A 23,206-nucleotide genomic window follows, 5' to 3' on the forward strand; every position below is an offset into this window, starting at 1 on the left:
CTTGATATGCTCACTGATTAATCAAAGAACATTCATATTTTGGACAAACTAGCTAGCCAGACAGGTCTGAAATGAAATGTGCTGAGACTCAGGAGAAATGGAAGTCAAAGAAAAGGAAGTTCAAAAAAATCAAGCAGAGTCACCCAAAACACAGGCTTATTATAGAACTCTCAAGGCATACAAAGTGTAGAAGGTGCCAGCGTCCAACCAGGTAGCCAGATATCAACATATGTGAATATTTGCACACATGCATGTGCGCGCGCGCACACACACACACACACACACCCTGCTCTTCCAAATTTCTACTTTTGTCAATTCTGCATAAATGTGCAGTTATAAGACAGAAAGCAATCAACTAATGGCAGCCAGGCAGAAATTTAGCATAATTCCCAGCTCCTGTTCGCCAACGATGCGGATGAATGATGGATGGGGAGTGCACCGGCAGCAAGCTGAGCTGGTGATTTGCACACCATGGAAGATGAGGTCAAAGGCATTTTTCTCACCCTTCACAGGTAAGTCGCCACAAAGCAGTTCATTTCAGAGGGGTCACAAGGCCCCAGCGGCTGAGCTCTCTGAGCTGACTACCGGATGGCTCATTCAACTCAAGTCTATAAACATTTATTAATCACTCACTTGCCCAGAACATAGTGCTGGGGGAAGAAGCAAAGTTAGGGAAACACAGGATTCTTGCCTTTACTGAGTTCACAGCACAGTAGATGGGTAGGAAACAGAATAATTATTATTAGGAAAATGATCAATAACCCAATAATTACTAAATAAACTGCTGCTGTTGTCTTCCCCCAAAATTACTGTGTATTCATTTTGTATAGATTCTGTATACAAATTTATGTCCCTAACATCTCCCTCAAGAGGACAGAGGTTCCTTGAGGACATAAGCTATGCCATTTCTGTCTTGGCACTACCAGTACCTTTAATAAGGGCACTTAGTGGATCCTTAATAAATGCTGGCTTACTAATGGATTAAGCACCTACTATGTGGAAAGCAGCACATGACTGGGAACATAAAGCGTGCATGGCAACAACTATAACACAAACTATTCCTCCATATCTGTAATTGTATCATTGAGAGAGAAAGTAAGATTTCATAGATAATGTGCTGGGGAGTCAGAAAGACTGAATCTCACCCAGGACGCTTACTAGCTCTGTGACCCTTAAGCTACCTAACATCTCAGGGCCTTGGTTACCTCAACAATAAAAAGGGGATATTGATAGCACCTAGCTCCCGGAGCTGTAGTAAGGAACAAATGAGGCTACAAAGTTACAAACGCTAGCTATCATTATGTTAAGATTGTTTTTGTGCTTCTCAAAATTTAAATTGCTCTAAATAGTAGCTGGGTGAATCTTCACCTGCCATATACAATCAGTTCTTACTCCCGTGATTCCTCCCTCTGAGTACTGCACATTGGGTCTCACCCTCGATAAATACAAGAAAGACACAACCAAATGCTATAGGAAGTCTCAGGAAAAAGCAGTCGGGAGGAATCAGAGAGAGCTTCCTGGAGTAGGAGGCATTGAACTGGGGAAAAGATGGGCAAAAACTGAACCAAAGAGGACGAGAGAACACTCCAAGCTTAAGGAATAAAATAAACAAAGACACGGGGGAGGAAGGAGAGGGGAAGGGGCCAGGCCACGGACAAGGGAACTTTGACTGGAGCATAGAGCTCATGGAAGGAGATAGATGGTAAATGAAGGTGGGGGAGTGTGGTGCAGAGGAAAACTCACCTCTAAGCAGAAAGGTGGTGGACAATCGGTGCAGAATGAGGCATGCACATTCAAAGAAAGCTGACCTCATTGTCTTTTGTTTTGCTGTATCTTATTGGTATAAGGGATGGTTTGATTTGATAAGGGGTGGGGACCACTGGAAATGATACCTTTTTTTAAACATCAAGTGTTAACAAAAAGTACTTAAAAGATTTATAGTCTAGGGATGTTGGCTTAAACTCTAGCCATGCCACTGACTATCTGTGTGACATTGGAGGAGTCACTCTACCTCCATGGGACTCAGTTTTTTCCTCTGTAAAAACATGGTGAGGGACTAGGTCACCTCTGAATTCCTTTGGGGCTCTAAACCTATGGTCTGATGACTCCTGGCAGGAAGAAGTCACAATTCTGTCTATATACTTAATATTTTAACTGCTAAAATTATATGAGATCATGCATGGTAGAACTCTTAAACCCCTCATTTTCAAAATGGGGGAACTGAGTTCCATTGCCAAAGATCAGGTATGTACTGAGTGTTAGGAGGTGGAATTTGAACCTAGGTCCACCTGGGTCCATAGCTATTGGGTTTCTCCTTATACCATGCTGCTGCCCTTTACACAGTCTGAGTCAGTCACTAAACATTGATTAAGCACCAGCTGTGTGTTGGTTACTGTATTAAACATTGGGGAGGCTAAAAAACCCAAAATCGGTCTGTACTCTCACGGCCTTACAGTCCAGTGGGGAAGACACGTGGCAACAACCATGGACAAACAAGGATACTGGCTATAGAGGGTGGTGTCAGAGAGCGTGGGGAAAGAGGGACAACAGAGAAGCCACTGCTCTCTTGGACCTCCAAGGTCTTCATCATATTTTATAGGTTCAACTCCAAGTTGGTCTGCAATGGGCATACTTCAAAGGCTCCAGGAAAGAAATGTCCTTTCTGTGTTTATAACCTAGCAATATTGTCATTTTAAGGGTTGAAGGGAGAAAATAGGACACTCACGTCCAACTTAGAGTTTTAGAAATTATCTGGGATACAAAAGGTTAAGTGATTTGTCCAGGGTCACACAACCCTTTGGTGCCAAGAGAGTTGAGGCCAAGTCTTCCTGACTGAGCCTGGCTCTCTCCATAATGTCCTGCTGATTCTTGAAAAACATCTTAAACTTGGTCAAAGTGAATTCAGCGGCAAGTGGTGGAAGTCCCACAGGTCACTGGGAGTAAGCGTCTACTGTCCCCAGCCCCTATTTAGTCGACTCGGGCAGGGACCTGCTGCCTCTGGGATCAAACAGAAAGTCCTCCACTCTGGCTCCTTTTCTAACTTTCCATTCTTCTAACACTTAACTCACCTCCAGCTAGTCTACAATTCAGTGATCCTGGCCTCCATGCTGGGCCTAGCTTAAGACCCTTTGTCTCTGGGCATTTTCACTGACCATTTCATGCCAGAATTCTCCCTCCTTGTCTACACTCCCTGGCTTCTCTGACTCCCTTCCAGTGTATGCTAAAAGCCAACCTTCTGCAGGAAGGCTCTTCCAATCTCCGTTAATGGGAATGCCTTCCCTTTGAGAGAAATCTCCCATTTATCCTCTATGTAGCTTGTCTGGGCGTGACTATTTGCATGTTGTCTCCACTATTAGAGCATGGCAAAAGGTCTTGACTTTCTTTGTATGCCAGTGTTTAGAACCATGACTGGCACATAGTAGGTGCTTAATAAACATTTGTTGATTTCTTTGTATCCTCAGTGCTTAGCACGATGGCTGGCACATAATAAACACTTTAACAAACGCCTGTTGATTTACCTTGTTCCTGAGATAAAAGCGCATAGTTATTACTTTGATGTAAATCTGGAGTAGCAGGACAGAGAGTGAACTGTACAAAGAAAAGAAGTAGTAATTTAAGGATCCTACGGGCTTGCCTCCCTTCACTACGGTCTACTTCCTTAATACCTTTGGTTCATCGATGACGATATCGGTGACACTGGTCTCATCCCCAAAGGCGTCATCATCAAAGAGCCGCCGGCAGCAGACCAGAGTGAAGGGGGGCGGCACTTCTTTGAGAAAAGACACTGCCTCTCTGCGGGACTTTCCAGAGAGCTGAACACCGTTGACCTATGGAGAAGATAGATGAGTCAGAGACTGAAAGGAGCAGATGCTGCCATTAACACAAAAACACACAAATAAAACAGAAAATAATTTTCTTACCCCAATAGCAAAAGCTCTAATTTAATCAAATGATTTTTGCTAAAGCTTGAGTGCTTCTGTTAACAAGCCCCTAAAGTTAACATAAATCAGGCCTAATCTCTCCACTGAAAGCTATGTACTAACTGCCCAGAATGTATAAATGGTGCAATTCTCATCAGACATTGATGGCAGGCTCCCCATGTCCACTCAGTTGTTCACATGGCAAGATGCCTGTTGACAATTTCATGGTCAGGAATCAAAGAGATCTCAATAGTCTAGAACCCAAGGCCAGATCTAATAAGATTAAACTGAATAACGTACTTGGGAGGAGGAATCCTCATTCAAGTCAGGACCGAGCCAGAAGGATTCTCAAATCCCTTCCAAGTCTGAGATGTTATAATTCTGATCAAATTCTGCTACCTCATCCTTGTATCTATAATTCATTTTACAATTATATATAGGATACAAAAAATACAGTTTCTAAGCTTGGTAGATACCTAGAGCCACTAATCATACAACAGATTAGAACTCATAACCCCCACCAAGATGAGTCTAACATTACGCCACAATTTTTTCTGATATTTGCAGGTCCAGAATGTACAAAAGGTGTGATATCTATTGCACTGATCATGGTGTATGACCATAGGAAGTCATGGGGGCAAACAATGGGGGGCCTGATGTGGAGGGGAGAGCAAAACTTTGAAGGAATCTCACAGGTGAAGCCACTGAAGGGGACATCAAGAGCCCAGTCCTAAAGGTACCCAGTGTTGGAACCAAAATGGGATTCCACGTCTGGTGATGCCAAGTCTGTCACATGATTCTCTGCCCATCACACAGAAGAAACGTTGCTAATTACAGGTACCAATGAACCTTGTTTTAATTTCATAAGGACTGGAGTTACTAACATTAGGAGACATTTTCAATTAGGTGTGAGTGAGAGAGAGAGAGAGAGAGAGAGAGAGAGAGAGAGAGAATACATACAAACACATGAAGAGAGAGAGAACAAATGCACCGGACCTGAAGTCAAACACTTGAGTCAAATCTGACCTTAGGCCCTACTAGCTGCATGACCCTGGGCAAGTCGTTTAAGTTCTGTCTGCCTCAGTTTGCTCACTTCTAAAATGGAGACAACATGAGGCAGCTAGGTGGCACAGTGAATAGAGCACTGGCCTTGGACTCAGGAAGAGCTGAGTTCAAATCTGGCCTCAGATACTTAACACTTACTAGCCATGTGGCTTTGGGCACGTCACTTAACCCCAATTACCATGCCTTCTCTCCTCTAAAAAAATATTAAAAAATAAAAATAAATGCTTAAAATGGAGACAATAAGAGTGCCAGCTTTCCAGGCTTGTTGCAAGGATAAAATAAGACAATATGTGTAAAGTGCTTTGCAAACCTTAAAAATACAGATAGATACATAGACAGACATATGCTAGTCATTAAAATGCTAGTTTTTTAAAGTGCTCACACTTCCAAAGAATGGCCCCCAAAGAAGGTTTTCAGAAATTAATAAAGAATAAAGGTAACATTTCCAAGTCTGCCATGCCTTTAAAATATCCAGAGGGATTGTTTTCTGCACAAGTGCTTGGGGGCTACATGAGTGGGGAAGATAACACATGGTCTTCAATTCCTTTCTGTTTCTGGCTTTTCTGATACAACAGCTTTCAAAAGTTGGCCCTCAGATGCACTGGGAATGAAGTTCAAAACTGATCAAGAACAGAGAGGTGGAGGTATACCAGGGCAGAATGCTGCATATATTGTCAGATGCTTTTGTTTGATTGTTTTTCTATCAAAAGGAGGTTTCTATTTGGAAATGGGGAGACATCTCCCCTTACTCAAAGAAACAACTGTCATACAAAGCAAAAGGCTTATTTTAAAAATCAAAGTCAAAATAGAATGGACCAAGGTAGCCAAGCCCTCTCTCTCTCAGGCTTCAGGGACTATCAAACACTCAATACAAAAACAAAAACAAAAAAAAAACACAAAACCTTTTGGATTTGTCATAATAGGAAGAAGCCAGAAATAAGTACATCAGTCCATTAAAGAGTTTGGATACATTGTATTGAAAGTTTAAGAGACATGGGAAATGTGCATTGGGAAGGATTCTAAAATTCATTTATATGAGAGATGTACATGAGAACAATTAGCAATTCAGAAGGAAAAAGTCCTGCTAAGCAAAATCTTTTTATCCATTAAGTTTTAGCTATTGAATGATAAGGCAAGACCCCAAGGCATCCGCTAATGCATTCTACAGCCCCAGATGGTCTTCCTGCTCTATCAGCCTCTTCAAATGGATTTATGGCAACTCTAACTCACTCCTTAAGAAAACAAAAAAGGCCATCTTTTCTTAATTTTTAGTCTATAATTTGATCACAGGAGAAAGACATAAGGTTTATGGAAGTTTATAAGAGGCTGCTTTTCAAAGGAATAGTTTCTTGAAAGCATTGAGATTTTAGCAAGAAAAAGAGAACCTACTGATAAAGCTTCTAATTTATCTTTAGATCTGAGGGTAATGATTTCATTTGCATCATTTTAGAGGAATGCTCCACATGTAAAGAGTGTCCCAAAAGTCTGAAGGTGATTTTAAGCTACAAAAGTTTTTGTACATTAAAATTGCCCTATAGCATTTGAGACACCTCATAACAGAGAAAGGTGCTTTCTAAAGACCTCTATGAATATCAAAAGACTCATTGGAGGAACAAAAAAAAAACAGAAAATATTCATCAAATGGGGAATGCATGTCTGAAAATATGATGGGACATGAATGCAATGAGATATAATTATGTATATTATACTACATCATCATATTATATTATATATCATCATATTATATCATATATCATATTAATGATCATATTACATTATATTATATTAGTATGATAGGCTCAGAGAAAACATGGAAAGATTTGTATCAACTGATGAAGAGTGAAAAAAAGCAGATGGCAGGCACTAATTCCAACAAATAATAACAGCTACTGTTGGCTTTTCATGTTGTTTCGCCCTTGGGCATCAAAGAGGATCGATGGCATCACAGGGTGATGTCTTTACTCCGGCATGAATCGGATTTCAGCGATGCAAAGCTGCACAAAGTTGTCGGCCTCACTCTCTCTGCCTGAGTCATCAAAGTCCAGTGGCGGAACAAAAGTCAAGGTGACCGGCGATGTCTTGACATGCAGTGATGACCTTGGTGTCCTCACTATCTGACCAGACTCTGAGACCTCCACGACTCCTGCTTCAGTCGCTTTGTAGCCATTGGGACCAACTGGTCTCATCTGCCACTCCACCAGGGGACATCTTCACATTCTTGGAGGAGATACCCGGGTCAGGTTTGTAGCCCTTCAGTTACTCTCAACCTGGCTTAGCCCATCGGCCAATTTTGCCAACAATATTCATAGATAATAATAGCTAATATTTAAATAGTGCTCAAAGATTTACAAAGCACTTTATATATTCATGACCACCCTAGGAGGTAGGAGCTATCATTATCTTCATTTTACATAAGGGGAAACTGAGGGAAAGAAGGTTAAAGTGACTTGCCCAGGGATGTACAGCTAGTATCTGAAAAAGGATTTGAATTCAGCTCTTCCTGATTTGAAGTCCAGAATCTATTGACCACACCAAGAAGCTTCTCAGTATGCCAACTCATTGAAAAGCCAAGTTAAAAGTTAAATAGAAGAAAGAAATATCAGTGAAGATCCAAGAGAATCGAGTAGCAGGACAACACAGAATGAAGAGGGTGCCAGGAAGCAGAGGTGGGAGGGACAACAAGGACCAAGTGTCATATACCTTGTTAAACAACGTTTCTGAAACAAGAGTAAAACCCCCAAATCTCAGAGCTGCAAGAGGCCTTCAGAACATCTAGAACCCTCCAGAACCGGGGAGTTCAAGGTTCTTTACATTATGGATCCCTCCAGCAGTTGGCTGAAGTCTGTGGGCTCCCTCTTAGAATCATGTGTTTAAATCTACCAAATAAGCACACAGGACTACAGAGAAATCAATTGTATCAAAATAGTGATTAAAATGTCTATTTTTTAAAGTTCGCAGAGCCCAGGTTAAGAGCCTGAGGCAGCTGGTGGCACAGAGCACTTAGCCTAAAACCAGAAGGTCTTGAACAGAAGAACTTGGGGGTTCAAATCCCACCTCAGGTAATGATTAGCTGTGCAACCCCAGGGTAAGTCTCTTCAATTCTCACTGTTGTTTCCTCAGCCTTACGATGGGGACAATAGCATCTTCTGCACAGGCTTTTGTGAGAATCAGGCAAGATAACATTTGTAAAATTAAAAAAATTCATCCAGTGCCCTCCCAAAGAAGCCTGGATCTAGGATTACAGGTGTCAACTTTGCAGGAGCCCACAGAAAAGGAACAGGTCTGCTGAGGACGACCCCTATAAAGAAGGTCAGTCAGGCTTTTCAATGACCCCAGACCGTCAGGAGACAGCCCACACAAAGGAAAATGTTTTCGGGCCTCGAATGCCAAAATAAGCCCCAGTTCCCAATGAGAATATTTGCTGTCTTCCACCTCCACTCCATTCAAATGTTCCCACTGACTGTCAGGGAAGTTTTCTTCTGACCAGCTGCATAATTTCATTGCCATGCTAATGTCTACAACTGACTGTGTTCGTGGTTAAGTGCCTTGTACGGAAGCTTTCCTAGGAGACCAAGGATTTATGTAGCAAACAGGAGATCAGCTCTAATGCCTTTAGCAGGCCTAGGAATGGATCAATAGTCTCTAGAAGGCTCTCTCAAGGGCCTATCATTGCTGGGGAACTTAGCCCCCAAGCCAGACACACTTCCCCCAGTCCTTAATTATTTACAAAGGTATCAACTTCTGTTACACACACAGACTCACACACTTGAGAAATCTAACCCTGGCAGGAGAACTAGACCATGTCTTGGCACTCCCAACAAATGCAAGGAGGAGCAGAAATAGAGATCTGGGAGCAGAAGATGTCTCTGATGCTTAAAAAGTCAGATCTGGCCCAGAGGACAGAGCATCAGAACTAGAGACAGGAAGACCCGAATTCAAGTCCTCCCTCTGATGCTGTGTGCCCCTCGATGAAACACTTAGCTTCTCCCAGACTCAGTTCCCTCATCTATAAAACATGACAGCACCTACCTCACAGGGCTATTTTGAGGATCAAACAAGAGAACATACATAAAGCACTTCACAAACCCGAAAGCACCAGGTAAGCATTGCCTGTTATTGCTATAAGTCCAACTGATCCCCTAATAGGAATCCCCAATGTGAGATTCCCAGCAAGTAGACGCCTCTCCTGCAGAGCTGCCCTGTGGAGGAGCCCCCCCACCACCACCAAGGGCAGCCCCATCCATTTCCAGGGGCTCCCGGCAGGAAGAGGGCGAGGGGCTACACAGGAGCCCAGAGGCAGGGGATTTCCCTTGAACGGTAGCCCTGTGGATTTTCTCTACCTTTCCCTGGATCATTCTTGTTTGTACATAGTTGTCTGCATGTTTTCTCCCCAGTTAGGAGGTGAATTCCTTGGGGTAGGGAAGGTAGGGTTTTTTAAACCTTTCTTTGTATCTCTAGGGTTCAGCAATGTGCCGGGCACATAGAGAGTGTTGACAAATGTTTATTCACTGGCTGCAAGGCTCCAAGCATTTTTTTTTGGAGGGGGGAAGGCAAGGCAATGGGGGTTAAGTGACTTGCCCACGGTCACAGAGCTAGTAAGTGTATCAAATGTCTGAGGCTGGATTTGAACTCAGCTCCTCCTGACTCCAGGGCCAGTGTTCTATTCCCTGTGCCACCTAGCTGCCCCGGCTCTAAGCATCTTTTCTACTCTCTTCATGCCTGGAATGCTCTCGCTTTTCATCTCTGCCTCCTGGCTCCCCACTACGATTCCTCCTTCTAGAGGAGGCCTTTTCCTTAACGCTAGGGCTTTCCCTCTCAATTACTGCTTATTCATTGGCACATATCTCGATTGTACTTATTTATTTGCTTATCTCCCCCATCAGACTGTGAGCTCTTCAAGAGCAGGGACTGGCCTTTGCCTTTCTTTGTATCTCCCATATTAGCTCATTGCCTGGCCCTTGAATGCTAATTGACTAATTCCTGGATAAAGAAACCCATTCTATCAGTGCTGGTCAGCACTTGCTCAGCAATTTATAGTCCAAGAGACTGGTCTGACAGCATTGAGGATTTAAGTGACTTGTCCAGGGTCACACAGCCAGGATGTGCCAAAAGCAGACTTGAACCCAAGTCTTGGACCCAGCCCGCCATGCTTCCTTTCTAGTTACTATTCAGGAAGGTTTTCCTGACATCAAGCCTCTTTGCTTCTCCACACCTCTTTGACAATGGCTCTCCATTCTCTGGGGCCAAACAAAACCAAGCCGACACCTCTTTCTCCTAACCATCCAAAGGGGCAGAAGAAAGCTGTCTTGTTCTCACCCAGAGCCTTCCCTTTCCCAGTCTAAAGATCCCCAAGTCCTTCAGCCAATTCTCAGAGGACACAGACTCGAGGCCCTTCCCTCCCAAAGACAAGCATCATGGTGGCCCTTCTTTTCAAACTCTCATCATCCTTCCTAAGGAGTACAATCCCTGAGAAATGGTCTGACAATGGAAAAGCATTACACCCGCTGCTTTGTCCTGAATTCGATTCTAAGCCCCTTGAGGCCAAGGACTGGGTCACTGTTCACCAAGTACATTCCCATGCTAAGTACTCAGGAGTAATTATTTGCTGAATTGCAGTATGCCATGTGCAGCATTTTGCTGTAACAAATTATAACATCGCATTTTCAGTTTTTCTCTTAGTGTACATTTAAATATTTATTTATCTCATTACTTATTCATTTAACTTGTCTCCAATTATTACAGCATTGCCTGGGAGTCTTCCTTACTCGCTGGAGTTAAGGGGGCAGTCACAATCCTCACTATAAATTTCTTTCCTAGGGGATTTATATAACTGCTGCAAACAGCTTCCTGGGTCTGCAGCTTGGCTCAGTGTTTAAAACTCAAAGCATACCCTCACTTCAGGTTCTGGGCTCTTAGGAGCAAATAAAATTTTTTTTTCAGTTCAGCAACTTTTGGATACACTTTTGGTATTAAATAAAAGGGCTAAAAGACTTACAATCTACATAATTACATTTTTCTAACACAAGCTGCCTATTAAGTTGTTCTCAAGCAGTCAATTTTTATTATAAAATGTTTAATATCCCACTACGGCTTCCATTCGAGATTATAATGTTGTCCCAGGCCCCATGGAATCTCACTTACCCAGGGGCTGATTATTCAGGAGGTCTTGGCTTATTAGCCCCTCCAGGGCCAAGGCCACCATCAGGGCAGCTCACTCTTTACAACACCAGACCCAAGCTCTTGATAAGTTGTTTTGGAGATGGAGTGACAATGACGTGGGGCACTGGCCAACCCTGCTCGCCTTCTCCTTTAGCAGGCTCACACTTAGCGATCACTGGCACCTCTGGAAGCAAGCATCGGGGAGGGGAACCACAGAATCCCACTTTCCTACTTGTTAACATCTTCAGGAAAATATAAAGCAAGAGGAGAGCTCTGAGCTCCAACTGTCCTTGCTTTCCTTGTTCCCCAAGGACAGGAAAAATCAAAAGTGGGTGGAAGGAAGGGAGGTTTTTTGCTGAGTTTTTTAAAGTATCAGTTACCACTCAAGTTGGTCTCCCCTGGTCAAAGGAAAATCAACACAAAGAATACAGGAGTCAGAAGACCTGGGTTCAAATCCTCCCTCTGATAACTGGGGCATGCCAATTAACCTCCCTGCACCTCAGTTTCCTCATCTGCAAAACTGGAGGGATTGGACTAGATATTCACTGAGATATTCCAGCACAAGATCGAGGAGCCTATGATCCCAACAACTCCTTAACAAAAAGGCCGCCAATGTGGGGGATTTCCTAATGGCCCCATTGGTGGTTCTCTGGAGATGCATTAGTGGTTAGGAGATTCAAGAATAATTATGGAGACAGAACATAGAATACATAGATATGAGTCATAGAAGACCTTAATTCAAAGGGGCAAACTGAGGCAGAAGGCAATGAAACACTACTGTAGTGTGATTAAATGTCAAGAACATGGGTTCTGGAGGCCAAGGAGCTGGTTCAAATCCTGCTTCAGATGTTTACTGAAGCACGCCATTGAATAAGTCACTGAGCACCCCTGGACCTCAGCTGTAAAATAAGGAACTTTCCAGAGAAGAGAATATCCAGGAGAGGAAGGTGATCAGCATTATCAGACAGCAGAGAGGTTAAGAAGGATGAGGACTGAGGAAAGGTCACTGAGTTTGGTGATTAAGAAACCATGGGTAACTTTGGAGAAAGAGGTTTCAGTTGACTGATGAGGGTGAAAGCCAGACTGCAAAGGATTTGGGAAGAGAGTGGCCCAAGCATCCTGGAAAGCAACTTGTAATTATGCCAAGACATTAACTAAACTGTCACTGTCAACTGAACCATCTGACCTAGAGATACCACTCCTGGACATATGCCCCAAAGAGGTCAAAGATAGAAAGGTGCCATTTTTTTTTCCAATGTGGGGAGGAAGAGTAGAGTCAGAGATAAGAAGTAGAGTAGCAAAAGAAAGAAAAAGAAAAGAAAGGTGCATCACTGAGCAATCATTTTTAAAAATGAAGAGAAAGGAAGAGAAGGGAGGCCAGACAAGGGGGACAGCTTTGAAAGCTACAGTCTGAGCATGCAGAGTCCTAACCTTTCATGAATAATCTGGCTTTTCTGTTCTGCTGTGTATTTGCAAATTTGCCTGACTCTTAAACTCAGAATGAAAACGACAATTAATATAAGTAGTAGGCCATTAAAAGACTTACAAGTATTACATCACTCTCATTGATGTCCTACCTAACTACATGCTTATGATTAACTCTATCTGTAGTTAAAGCTATCATTTCCATGTGGAAGGATACCAAGACAGTTGGGCCTCTCAAGGAGTTCACATTCTAAGTGAAAGGAGACAGACATAGGGGGATTCAGCTGTGAGTCAGATGGGAAGACCAAGTGGTCTCCATTTGTGTCTATTTTGTCTGTGTGTGTATGTAGGGACAAAAGGAAAAGGAGAGTGACAGAGAAGGTGTAGGGAGGGAGAGATAGAAAAAGGAATATGGAAAAGGGGAGAGACACAAAAGGGAGAGGGAGAGAAGGAGAGAGGATAATAGGGAGGTGATTTTGATGTAAGAAACCACATGCAAAAATAAAATATTTTCAAAACATTAAAACATAAGTAAAAGACCTAGAGGTAGGCCTCTAGAATGCTGGGTAGAGTCTCCATAAAGGATTTGTTGCAGAATGTAGACAAGACTCTTGTACCAGACAATATGGGCTGTACCCACATCACCAAGATGGCAGCTCCCTTGAGTGGCTCAATAAATGGGTCACATTTTATTTGCAAGGTTTCATACTCAATTCCAAGAAAAAAACAAGCTGATGGTGCAGGGGAGACAGGGTTGATGTGCAATTCAAAGAGCTGTTACAGAATCTGAGAATTATGGGACTCCAGAGGCCAGTCCAATCCATGGCTCTGAGATGCTTTTTCTCCTCCTGAGCTCACCTCCAGCAGTTCGTCCTCCAATTTCAGCAGGTTGAGTGGGGCCACTGGCCCATCAGGCATGATGGAAGAAATGTAATGGTGCCCATTAAAGGAGTCCAGCTCCACTCCTAGCCTCAGAGTGTGTATCGGCAGCAGCTGTGGGAAACCAATCAGAAAAACACTTAGTGTTCACCCCATGAAACAAACATCTGCCCAAATATAAGAGGTTGGCCTCCCGATGGCCAATGGCCAAAGGTGAAAGGACTAACTAGAAAAAAGAATCTATTCATCAAAATGCACACCACCCACAGACACACATAGCCACTCTCCATAGAGCATCAGATGCAGGGGACTTTGGGGAGCTCGAGGATCCATCCGAAAATTCTGAAACCCAAAGAATGACTTGCCCACAGTTGTGTCTGACTTAGGATATGAACCCAGATCTTCCCCTTTAATGCTAATGCCTCCCCTCTGAGATTTTCCCCAGTTCATCCTGGCTATATTTGTATGTACATAGCTGTTTGAATGTTATCTCCCCCATTGGGATGGGAGCCCCTTGAGGGTAGGGATTGGAGCTTTACCTTTCTTCATATTCTCAACACTGAGCAGAGTCTGGCACACAGGAGGTGCTTGATAAATGCCTGCTGACTTGGTTTTTGCCACCACCACTCCCCTAGGGTTTCCAAATTTCATTCCCTTTTCTGGTCTTCCACTTTTCTTATATAAATTTTGGCCTTCTTTCCTCCGCATCCAGTTCAGAGAAATCCAACCTCCAGCTACTCACTCCATAAATATTGAGGATGTCAACCCGCCTAAGGGCCCTCCAATACAGCAGTACATCAAACCGAAATAGGCTAGAACACTCAGAGAAATGCATCAGGAATGGCAGTTTACCCGCTAACGCCTGCCAGCCGGCTCACTTTGTTCACTGATGGACCACAAGACCATGGGGGAGACGGTGTCAGAGAAGCACAGACCAATCCATCACCTGGACCCACAGGCTGGGGGGGGGGGGGAATCTTGCTGACGGTAGGGGGTCCGGCACAAGAAATGACACTAGCATAGCATCGTCTGTCTTTATACAAGACAGGCACTGCAGCACAAAGAGAAAGAAACCTGCTACTCTTGGCAATTTCTGTTTCAGAGACAACCCTAAGCCCCAGTCCCCGGGCAAGGCCAAACACTGCATCCGGCATCTCCCCTGACCTGAATCTCCTATCCGTGCACCCACCACCGGCTCCTCCAATATGGACACTGCTCAACATTCCACCACCAAGAGCTTTCTTAATATACTTCTCCTGGGGGAGAGAGGGTGACAGAGCATCAGAGAGAGACCAGAGCATGAACTTCCCTAAGCAGCACTCCCCTCCCCTGGAGGCTGAATGATATGGTGTCAGATCAGCCATCATGCAATTATAATGCTCCTTGTGACCTTGAGCAAGTCTGTTCACTGAAAAGGCCATACCTCTAAGGTCACCTCTTGCTCTACATCCTATGACTCTGTGATTTGGGCCAGGCACTCTTTTCTTTCTTTTCTTGACTTTGGACATGGAGGTTTGACTGATACCTTTTGTTCTTACAATCTATCCCCCCAATGTGTATACTCTTCCCAAGCTCAGAGGATTAGTGTCAAAGAGCCTGGGTACAAACCCTCCCCACATTATTGGCTCCCTGATTGATGTTGGACAAGTCACTGAAAGTCTTCAGGCCTTGGTTTCCCCATCTTTTGTTAATGTTTTTTTCAACTTGACTCTTCTCACCCTCTCACCTTCCAACAACTACAAGGGGAGAAAGGAAAGGAAAAATCCATCCCTTCTAACAAATATGCATAGTTGACCAAACCTAATTCCTGGGTTAGTGGCCACATCCAAAAATATTCATGTCTCCATCAGCTCTCCATCAGGAGGAGAGTAGCAAGTTTCATTGATCAACCAATCAATAAACATTTATGAAGCCGTTAGTATGAGCCAGGCACTCATCACCAGGCTAGAACCGCAGCTGGTAACAGCATCAGTCAGAGTTCTTAAGGCTTTCACCATTTTTTGTCTTTCTTGTATTTTTGTTATTGTAAGAATGTTCTGGTTCTGCTCACTTCTCTCTATATCAAGTCATATAAATCTTCCTGTTTCTCTGAAATCATCCCATTCCTCATTTCTCATATGACCACGGTATTCCAGTTTTAAATCAACGATCATTTTCATGGCCTCTCCAAGGACAAGACAAGCATGGAGTCTTTTCTAGACAATTCCATGGATGGCTGGAAATATTGCCTCCCCCTTTGAACTGGAATCATGCAAAAGCACAGGACTTTGTATCCAGCGACACTGGGCATGGAGGTGGCATAGGATAATGCTGAAATCTATTCATTATCAACAGAACTAGGTAATGTAAGATTCCAACAGAAATCCAAGTACATCCATCTTTCTGGGGCATCATGGGACATAGCTTCAGATAGTCTAGTAAATATGGTCATCTGCCTTCATATTCTTTTAGCATCTCTACACATCAGCCATTTAATAAATCTCTTTCTATTATCTATCATACTAATAATTAATAGTCAACTTAATAAAAATTTACTAAGTACCTACTCTGCATCCAGACACTATGCTGGGTACTGATGAAACAAATACAAAAGTGAGAAAGTGCCTGCTCTCAAAATGTTTATAATTTCCTGTTAAGTATTTTAAGGTTTACTTCACACACACACACACACACACACACACACACACACACACCCCTACACACAATGTTACATATTGATGATTTTATATATTATATGTTCATGATGTTATTTATAAAATTATGTGTATACATACATATGTATATATGTCTGTGGTGTGTGTGTCTCACCCCTATTTCATTTAGGACACCTACATATGAAGAGGTCAGAATGCTAACTTGCAAGGACTGGATGCTATAAATAGACAAATGCATGAGGCCTTCAAAGAATGGTATTCTCCACTTTCGAAGGCTTAAACAACTCTCGCTGCAAAGGACACCAACACATCTCACTTTCTCTGAATGACTTGGATAAAGGAAGAGGTGGGGTATGTTTATGGCACCATGGCAAATGGCACCACATTGGGAGGGAGAGCTAAGATTGGCCAACACAGTCAGGATCCCAAAACACCTTGACAGACAAAGGTAGAGAGTGGAATCAAAGATGAAATTCACTAGGGATAAATGGAAAGGGTTACATATAGGGTCAAAAATATCTGAGTCATACATGTGAGATGAGCAAAGGAAAGTATGGTTAGAGAAAAGTTTCTCTAAAAAAATTGGGGACTTTAGTAAATCAGAAGACTGAGTTAGAAGTATGACGAGAGGGACGGCCAGGTAGCACAGAGAGTAAGAGCACCGGCTCCAGTGTTGAGAAGACCTGGAGATCGAATCCTGGGCTCAGACACTTAGCACCCACCCAGAAACACCTGGCCGTGTAACCTTGAGCAAGTTACTTAACCCCAATTGCTTAGGGGAGGCCAGGTGGCTCAGCGAGTAAGAGCACCGGCTCCAGTGTCGGGATGACCTGGATCAAATCTGGGCTCAGATACTCAGCACCACACCCAGAAATAACTGGCCGTGTAACCTTGAGCAAGTTAGTATGACAAGATAACCACAAAAAGCCAATGCAACCTGGCTTCCAGGAACAAGAAGAAGGCAATGCTGCTGTATCCAGTCCAACTGGAACACTGGGTTCAGCTCTGAGCACCCCACTTTACAAAGGGTGCTGATAAGCAGGACAGTATCTAGAGACAGCAACCAGGATAGTGAAGGGTCTCAGATCTATGTCATATAAGGATAATGTAAAAGAAATTGGGTATGATTAGTGAAGGGGAAGGAAGAGAAGAAAAAGGAGTAATCATCAATGTAACACTTACTGTGTGCTAGGTATTGTGCTAAATACTTTTTATAAATATTATCTCATTTGATCCTCACAACAACCTGGGCAGGTGATGTTATTATTATCCCATTTTACAGATAAGGAAACTGAGGCAGGCAGTGAACACAACTAGTACATGATTTGAACTAGATTCGAGTGGGATCTGAACTCAAGTCTTCCAGACTCTAGACCCAGCTGTCTTCAAGTACTTAATGGGCAATCTTTCAGAAGAGGGATATTGGCTCTGCCTAGCACCAGGGAATAGACCTAGAGGGACGAGTAGAAGCTGACAAGAGATCAATTTGTCTTGATGGAAGGAAAACCTTCTTAAGAGTTGGGGCTACCAGAGATGCCCCAGGAGGCAGTGGGTTCCATCTCACACTATAGACCTTCAAGCAGAACAGCATGGATTAGTGGCGAATGCTTTGGTCTTAAAATCAGGAAGACCCAAATTCAAATCATGCCTCAGATTATGCCCTGCTGTGTGACCCTGGGCAAGTCACTTAACCTCTCTCTTTCTCAGTTTCCTCATCTTTAAAATGGGGGTTATAACAGTCTCTATATCGCAGGGTTGTTCTGAGGATCAAATGAGATACTATTTGTAATAACGATGAAAATAACAATACTAATTTATATTGCGGTTCCTACGTGGCAGGCACGGTGGTAAGTGCTTTACAAATATTATCTTCCTTGAAAGCACTTTGCAAACTGACAAAGTCCTAGAGAAATACTAGGTCTCACTGCTGTTGCTGTTGTCAGAGCCTGGCAAGTTATTCTGGGTCTGGCTGAGGCTGCACTACATGGTCCCTAAGGTGCCTCCCCACTCTAAGACTCTTCAACTTCAGGGAAAAGGGCAAAGGGAGGAATGGGGGCATCTCCCAGTCTTTTCCCAAAGATGCGAGGACCTGGAGGGAAGCCAAGGGGCAAAGACAGAAGTATAACAAAGTACAGGAGATTCAAACACGTGGATGAGAAAGAGCTGGGTCCCATTTCTACCTCAGATGCTGACCAACCATGTAACCCTGGGAAAATTCTCTCTAAGCCTTGAGTTTTTTCATCTGTAGAATGGGCTTAAAGCCCAGGGGTTACCATAAAAAAATCAAAAGAGAAAATGTGTGAAGTATTTGACACGGCTGAAAGAGCTATAAAAGCTCAGCTGTGACTGTGTCATGACAAATCCCTATGAAAGAGATCCTGACACCAACATACCAAATTGTGGTTAAGGGAAAGGCTAAAAACGTGAACGGTCCATTAGCCTACTTGAAACAAAGACCTCAGGGTGGCCCATATCAAATGTTCTAACATTAAGTGCTCTTGGAAGGAAGGAACACAGAATTAAGTACCTACTATGCACCGGGCACTGTGCTAAGGGCTTCACAAAAATTGCCTCATGTGATGCTCACCACAACCCAATGAGGTCGGTATGATTATTTTTTTCCCATCTTACAGATCAAGAAACTGAAACAGACAAAAAAGCAAAGTGATTTGCTCAAGGTCACACAAGTAAGGTCAGAGTTGGGCCATCTGTCTGCCCTTTGCTTACTCTCAATATCCTCAAGATCAACCAATTCAGTTGCCTCTCTACCTGGGACAGCTCCCAGGTGCTCTTGCCATTCATCAGGAGATCATCAGCTCAGTTATAACTCTTGAGATCACATTCTCAAAGACTCTCCAGCTGATGACCAAGGGTGGAGGGAGGAAAAAGGGAGCAGCCACCCTCTGGAAGCCTCAGGTCAGAATGGATAAGGATGCAAGGTTTGAGATATATATATATGTTCAGCAGCTAAGTTCGACTGCTCAGGAAGCTGGAGAGGGTACCAGGGTTGGGACCAACTTTGACCCAGAAAGTCATGAAGTCATAGATTGAGATTTGGAAGGGACCTCAGAGGCCATGTAGTCTAACTCCTTGATTTTATAGATGAGGAAACTGAGGCCTAGGGAAGTTCAGTGACTCACCAAGGTCACATTGTTAAAAAGTGGCAAAGTCAGGACCCAAACCCAGGTGACTGAATGATAATTCTAGCAACTGCATCATGGGCTCTCATGCCCCTGGATGCCACCATGGGGTCTTAGGCAAGAGCTTGGCCAGTAGAGATTTGAAGCTACCAGAGGGTAGAAAGCAATCTGGGCAGATAATTGGATGGGAGGGAAGGTTGGAGAAGTATATGAACAATGTGTCACTGCAGAATGGAGGAATGCTGGCCTCTCCCTCCCCTTCAGTCTTCCTTGCTTGCTTCCTTATCCTTGAATCAGGATCCCTCTCCCCTTCTCCTACCCCTGAATGTCTCTCAATCCCTTAATTGGCCATCATATGAAACTTATCCTTTGGGGCATTACTGAATTGTTTGAATGTTTCATGCTCCTTACTTCTACTTTAAAAGGTGGAGGGACTATTTAATGTACAGAATCTGAATCTTTCCTATTTCTCCCTAAACATAAACTGCTATTTTATGTGACCCTCACTGGCCATTATTTTCTCCCTATCTTGGTCAGTGATATTTAATAGGAAAAAATGTTCTTGCCAAATGCTTTAAAATGTGCTACATCAAAGTCAGTTTTATGTGTAAGAAATAGCAAGAAAGCCAATGTGGCTGGATCACCAAGAGTGTGGAGAGGGATAAGTTAATGAAATAGGGAAAAAAGGAAGGGGCCAAGACATGATGGGTTTAAAAGCCAAGCAAAATATTCTCCATTTGATTCTGGAGAAGATAGGGAGCCACTGGAGTTTGCTAAATAGGGGCATGATACAGTCAGACCTGGGTTTGGCTGCAAAGCAAAGGCCAGACTGAAGTGGGGGGAGACTTGAGGCAGGCAGACTAAACAGAAGGCCATTACAACAGTCCAGGTGTGAGGTGATGAGGTGATGGCCCTGTACCAGGACCAGCTGGGAATGTATATGAAAGAGGTCATAAAGATAAGAGCAAGATATGGCAACACTCCACCATGTGGAGTGAGTGCAAGAGAGAAGTCAAAGATGACTTGGGATTTATGACATAGAACCCTGGTGTTTTGGAGCTTTGATCAAACCATCACACCCTCCTACCTTCACATTTACATTTCACAAAGCCCCATTTAACTCAACCTGAATCATTCAGTCCTGGAGAAACCACCAACTAACCAGTCACCATTAACCTCCAGGGCTCTAAAGGAGAAGGGTTCCTTCTAGCAGGTACCAGGTGTACCCGACAGATCACTGACATCCCAACACAGATGCTTTTGTCCTCCATGGAATCTAAAACCAGAGTCCTCTAAAATGAGGTGCTCTACTCGGTGAACCAACAGCCATTCTCAAAGTGGCTACTCTTCATTCACATCAATTCCCCCAGGCTCTTCTTCCCCAAATGCTTTTCTTTGTCTTTTCTCTTTTCCTGCTTCAGAGGTATCCATCCAGGTAAGCTCCAAGGTCCCTATCCTGCCATTCCTCTGTCCCTTGCTAACAAATTTTTGGATCATGACAACAAAATCCTCAAAAGCCACACTTTCATCTCTTTTCTCACATGGTATCTATCTAGAGTAAAAAGGAATTGTGGGGAGGGAGGGAGATGGTTTGGAACTGAAAATGTAACAAAAAATATTTTTTAAAAATTTTTTAAAAGAAATTTAACCAAAATTAACAGAGGAAACCACTATTTCTTGCTGGTGCTACTTAAGTGTGTGTGTGTGTGTGTGTGTGTGTGTGTGTGTTGTGTGTGTGTGTGTAACACTAATACCCCTAACTCCTTTTACTCCATTAAGAGGTCAGGTTCTGAAACACTAGAATTCTAGATAGGTTAATAAAGAAATACTAGTGATACTAACATATGGGAATCATTAAGACCTCCTATCCCACAGCTTAAAACTAACTGTGTATGTCACCTCTGCTGACTGTAAGAAGACAATCACAGTAGATATGGTGCAAACATACCATATTTCATAGTTTTTTTTTTTCCTATCTACTTGCTTTGAAAAAGTCACTACTGAAAACTCTAGAGTCTTTTCTTGCAGAAATCTTAAGACAGGGGTTAAAAAGCAGTCCTGCTACAGTAAAAAGAAAACCCTCCGATTCATTATTTACAGTAAACCAGTATTTTTTGTGGTAGCAAAGAACTTGAAGCCAAGTAGATGGCTTCAGCAGCTAGGGAATCACAAGTTAAGAAGTTGTTCATCAATGTGATGGAATGTTATTATGTAACAAGAAACAATTAATGTGAGAAATACCAAGAAATATGGGAAGACTTGTATGAACTGAAGCAAAGTAAAATAAATAGAACCAGGAAAATAGTATACACAAAGACTGAAATAATGTGAATGGAAAGGACAACAAAACAATGGGGAAAATGCTGTGAAAATATAATGAACAAGGTTAGCCCCCAAAGAAGGGGCAGAAGCAGAGTACAATGAATGTAGAATAGTATAATGAGATCAGACTTTTTCACTGTGTTGTTAGTTTTGCTGAAATACATATTATTCTTTTTTTTATATTAAGAGATGGCTCTCCAGAGGAACAAGGGAAAGAGACATCAGAAAATACATGTGATGTGAAAAACAAAAGAGATCAACAAAAATCCATTTTAAAATAATATAATGCAAATATAAAGCAGGCTGTTTTTTAAAATAACATGCTGAATATAGTATATACTTTTCAAAAAACAAACTGTGTATAAAGGAGAATCATGTTTTCAAGCACAATTTCCTTTTTTTGTTGTTCTTTATGTATGGAAACCCTTAAATTTATTGATATTTTTCTATTTTAGAAAGATAAAAAAAATTTTTTTAAGTCAATCCTGCTAGTTAGAGCAAAGGCATTGGAAATTCACCTAAAAGGGATTTTGATGTAAAACTATCCTGAAGACCCAAAACCTAAGAGCCAAGAAACAAGTTGCTTCTAAGTCCCAGGTAGTTTCTCTATAATTCTAAGAAAAAAAGTTCAGAGTGAGTTAGAAATTATTTCCATCTTTACTTTTGTCCTGAAAAACAAGATTAATTTATGTAGGGATTAGAACAATTGAAATTATGCAAAGAAAGTGCTAAATTTTACTTATATGTTTGCAAGTCATTTAATTCTAAATGGCACCCTCCTTTACATCTGCATTTAATAACTGGTAATTCAAAGTTAATTGCTAGGGGCGGCTAGGTGGTGCAGTGACTAGAGCACCGGCCCTGGAGTCAGGAGAACCTTAGTTCAAATGCAACCTCGGACACTTAACACAAAAACTAGCCATGTGACCTTGGGCAAGTCACTTAACCCCAACTGCCTTCCAAAAAGCAAAAACAAAGTTAATTGCTATGCTTTTTTTATCTTTGTCAAAAATTAATGGCTTACTGGACTGTGCGGCATATCCCTTCTTCTCTCTTGGTTATCTACCCCTGGAGAAAGGTACCTGAATTGCGTGCAAAATGCCTAGGAGGAAAAAAGGGAGTCGGGGGTACCTCACTAGGATGTATCTTCTAAACCACAAATACCTTCACACATACGTAACTGGGGAAGATGATTATATCATGACAGATGCTCAATGGGGAGAAGAGTTAAATACGTCTCTATAAACACCTTAGAGATAGAAAACATTGAATTTTCAGCATATCTGTGTTTTACAATTTTCAAAGCATTTTCATGTGTACTAGCAAATTCACCCTTTTAAAAGAGCCCTCTGAGGTAGTCACAGAGAGTGATAACATTCCTATTTTGCAAATGAGAAGAACTAGAAAGACAATCTATACAAAAACATCAACCTTGTAAAAAAAAACAATTTTGGAAAAACTTAGGGATTTTGATCAATTTAATCATCAGCCAGGATTCTAGATGAAGAATGCTACCCACCTCCTGACAGAAAAGTAACAGCCATTAGCGGAATGAAACATACAATGATATTGCAGTGACCAATATGGGAATTTGTTTGGCTTGATTATGGTATCACCAAGGTTTTGCTTTCCTTCCTTCCTT

At 42.5% G+C, this 23,206-nt stretch overlaps 1 protein-coding gene across 1 annotated transcript in view; it reads right to left on the reverse strand.

The window, feature by feature from the left end:
• The window catches only part of LOC138164910 (inaD-like protein), a 337,451-nt gene that overhangs the window by 255,973 nt on the left and 58,272 nt on the right, over positions 1-23,206 (reverse strand). The window contains exons 15-16 of the mRNA XM_069092869.1: positions 13,428-13,562; positions 3,666-3,827 (exon numbers count right to left, since the gene is read on the reverse strand). Of these exons, the coding sequence (XP_068948970.1) occupies positions 3,666-3,827; positions 13,428-13,562 (297 nt within the window). The remainder of the gene's footprint in view (positions 1-3,665; positions 3,828-13,427; positions 13,563-23,206) is intronic.

This window comes from Petaurus breviceps, unplaced genomic scaffold (assembly GCF_028583685.1).
Source record: "Petaurus breviceps papuanus isolate PSGF00001 unplaced genomic scaffold, PetGlider_PUasm1.0 207, whole genome shotgun sequence".
In the NCBI taxonomy this organism is placed as follows: domain Eukaryota; kingdom Metazoa; phylum Chordata; class Mammalia; order Diprotodontia; family Petauridae; genus Petaurus; species Petaurus breviceps.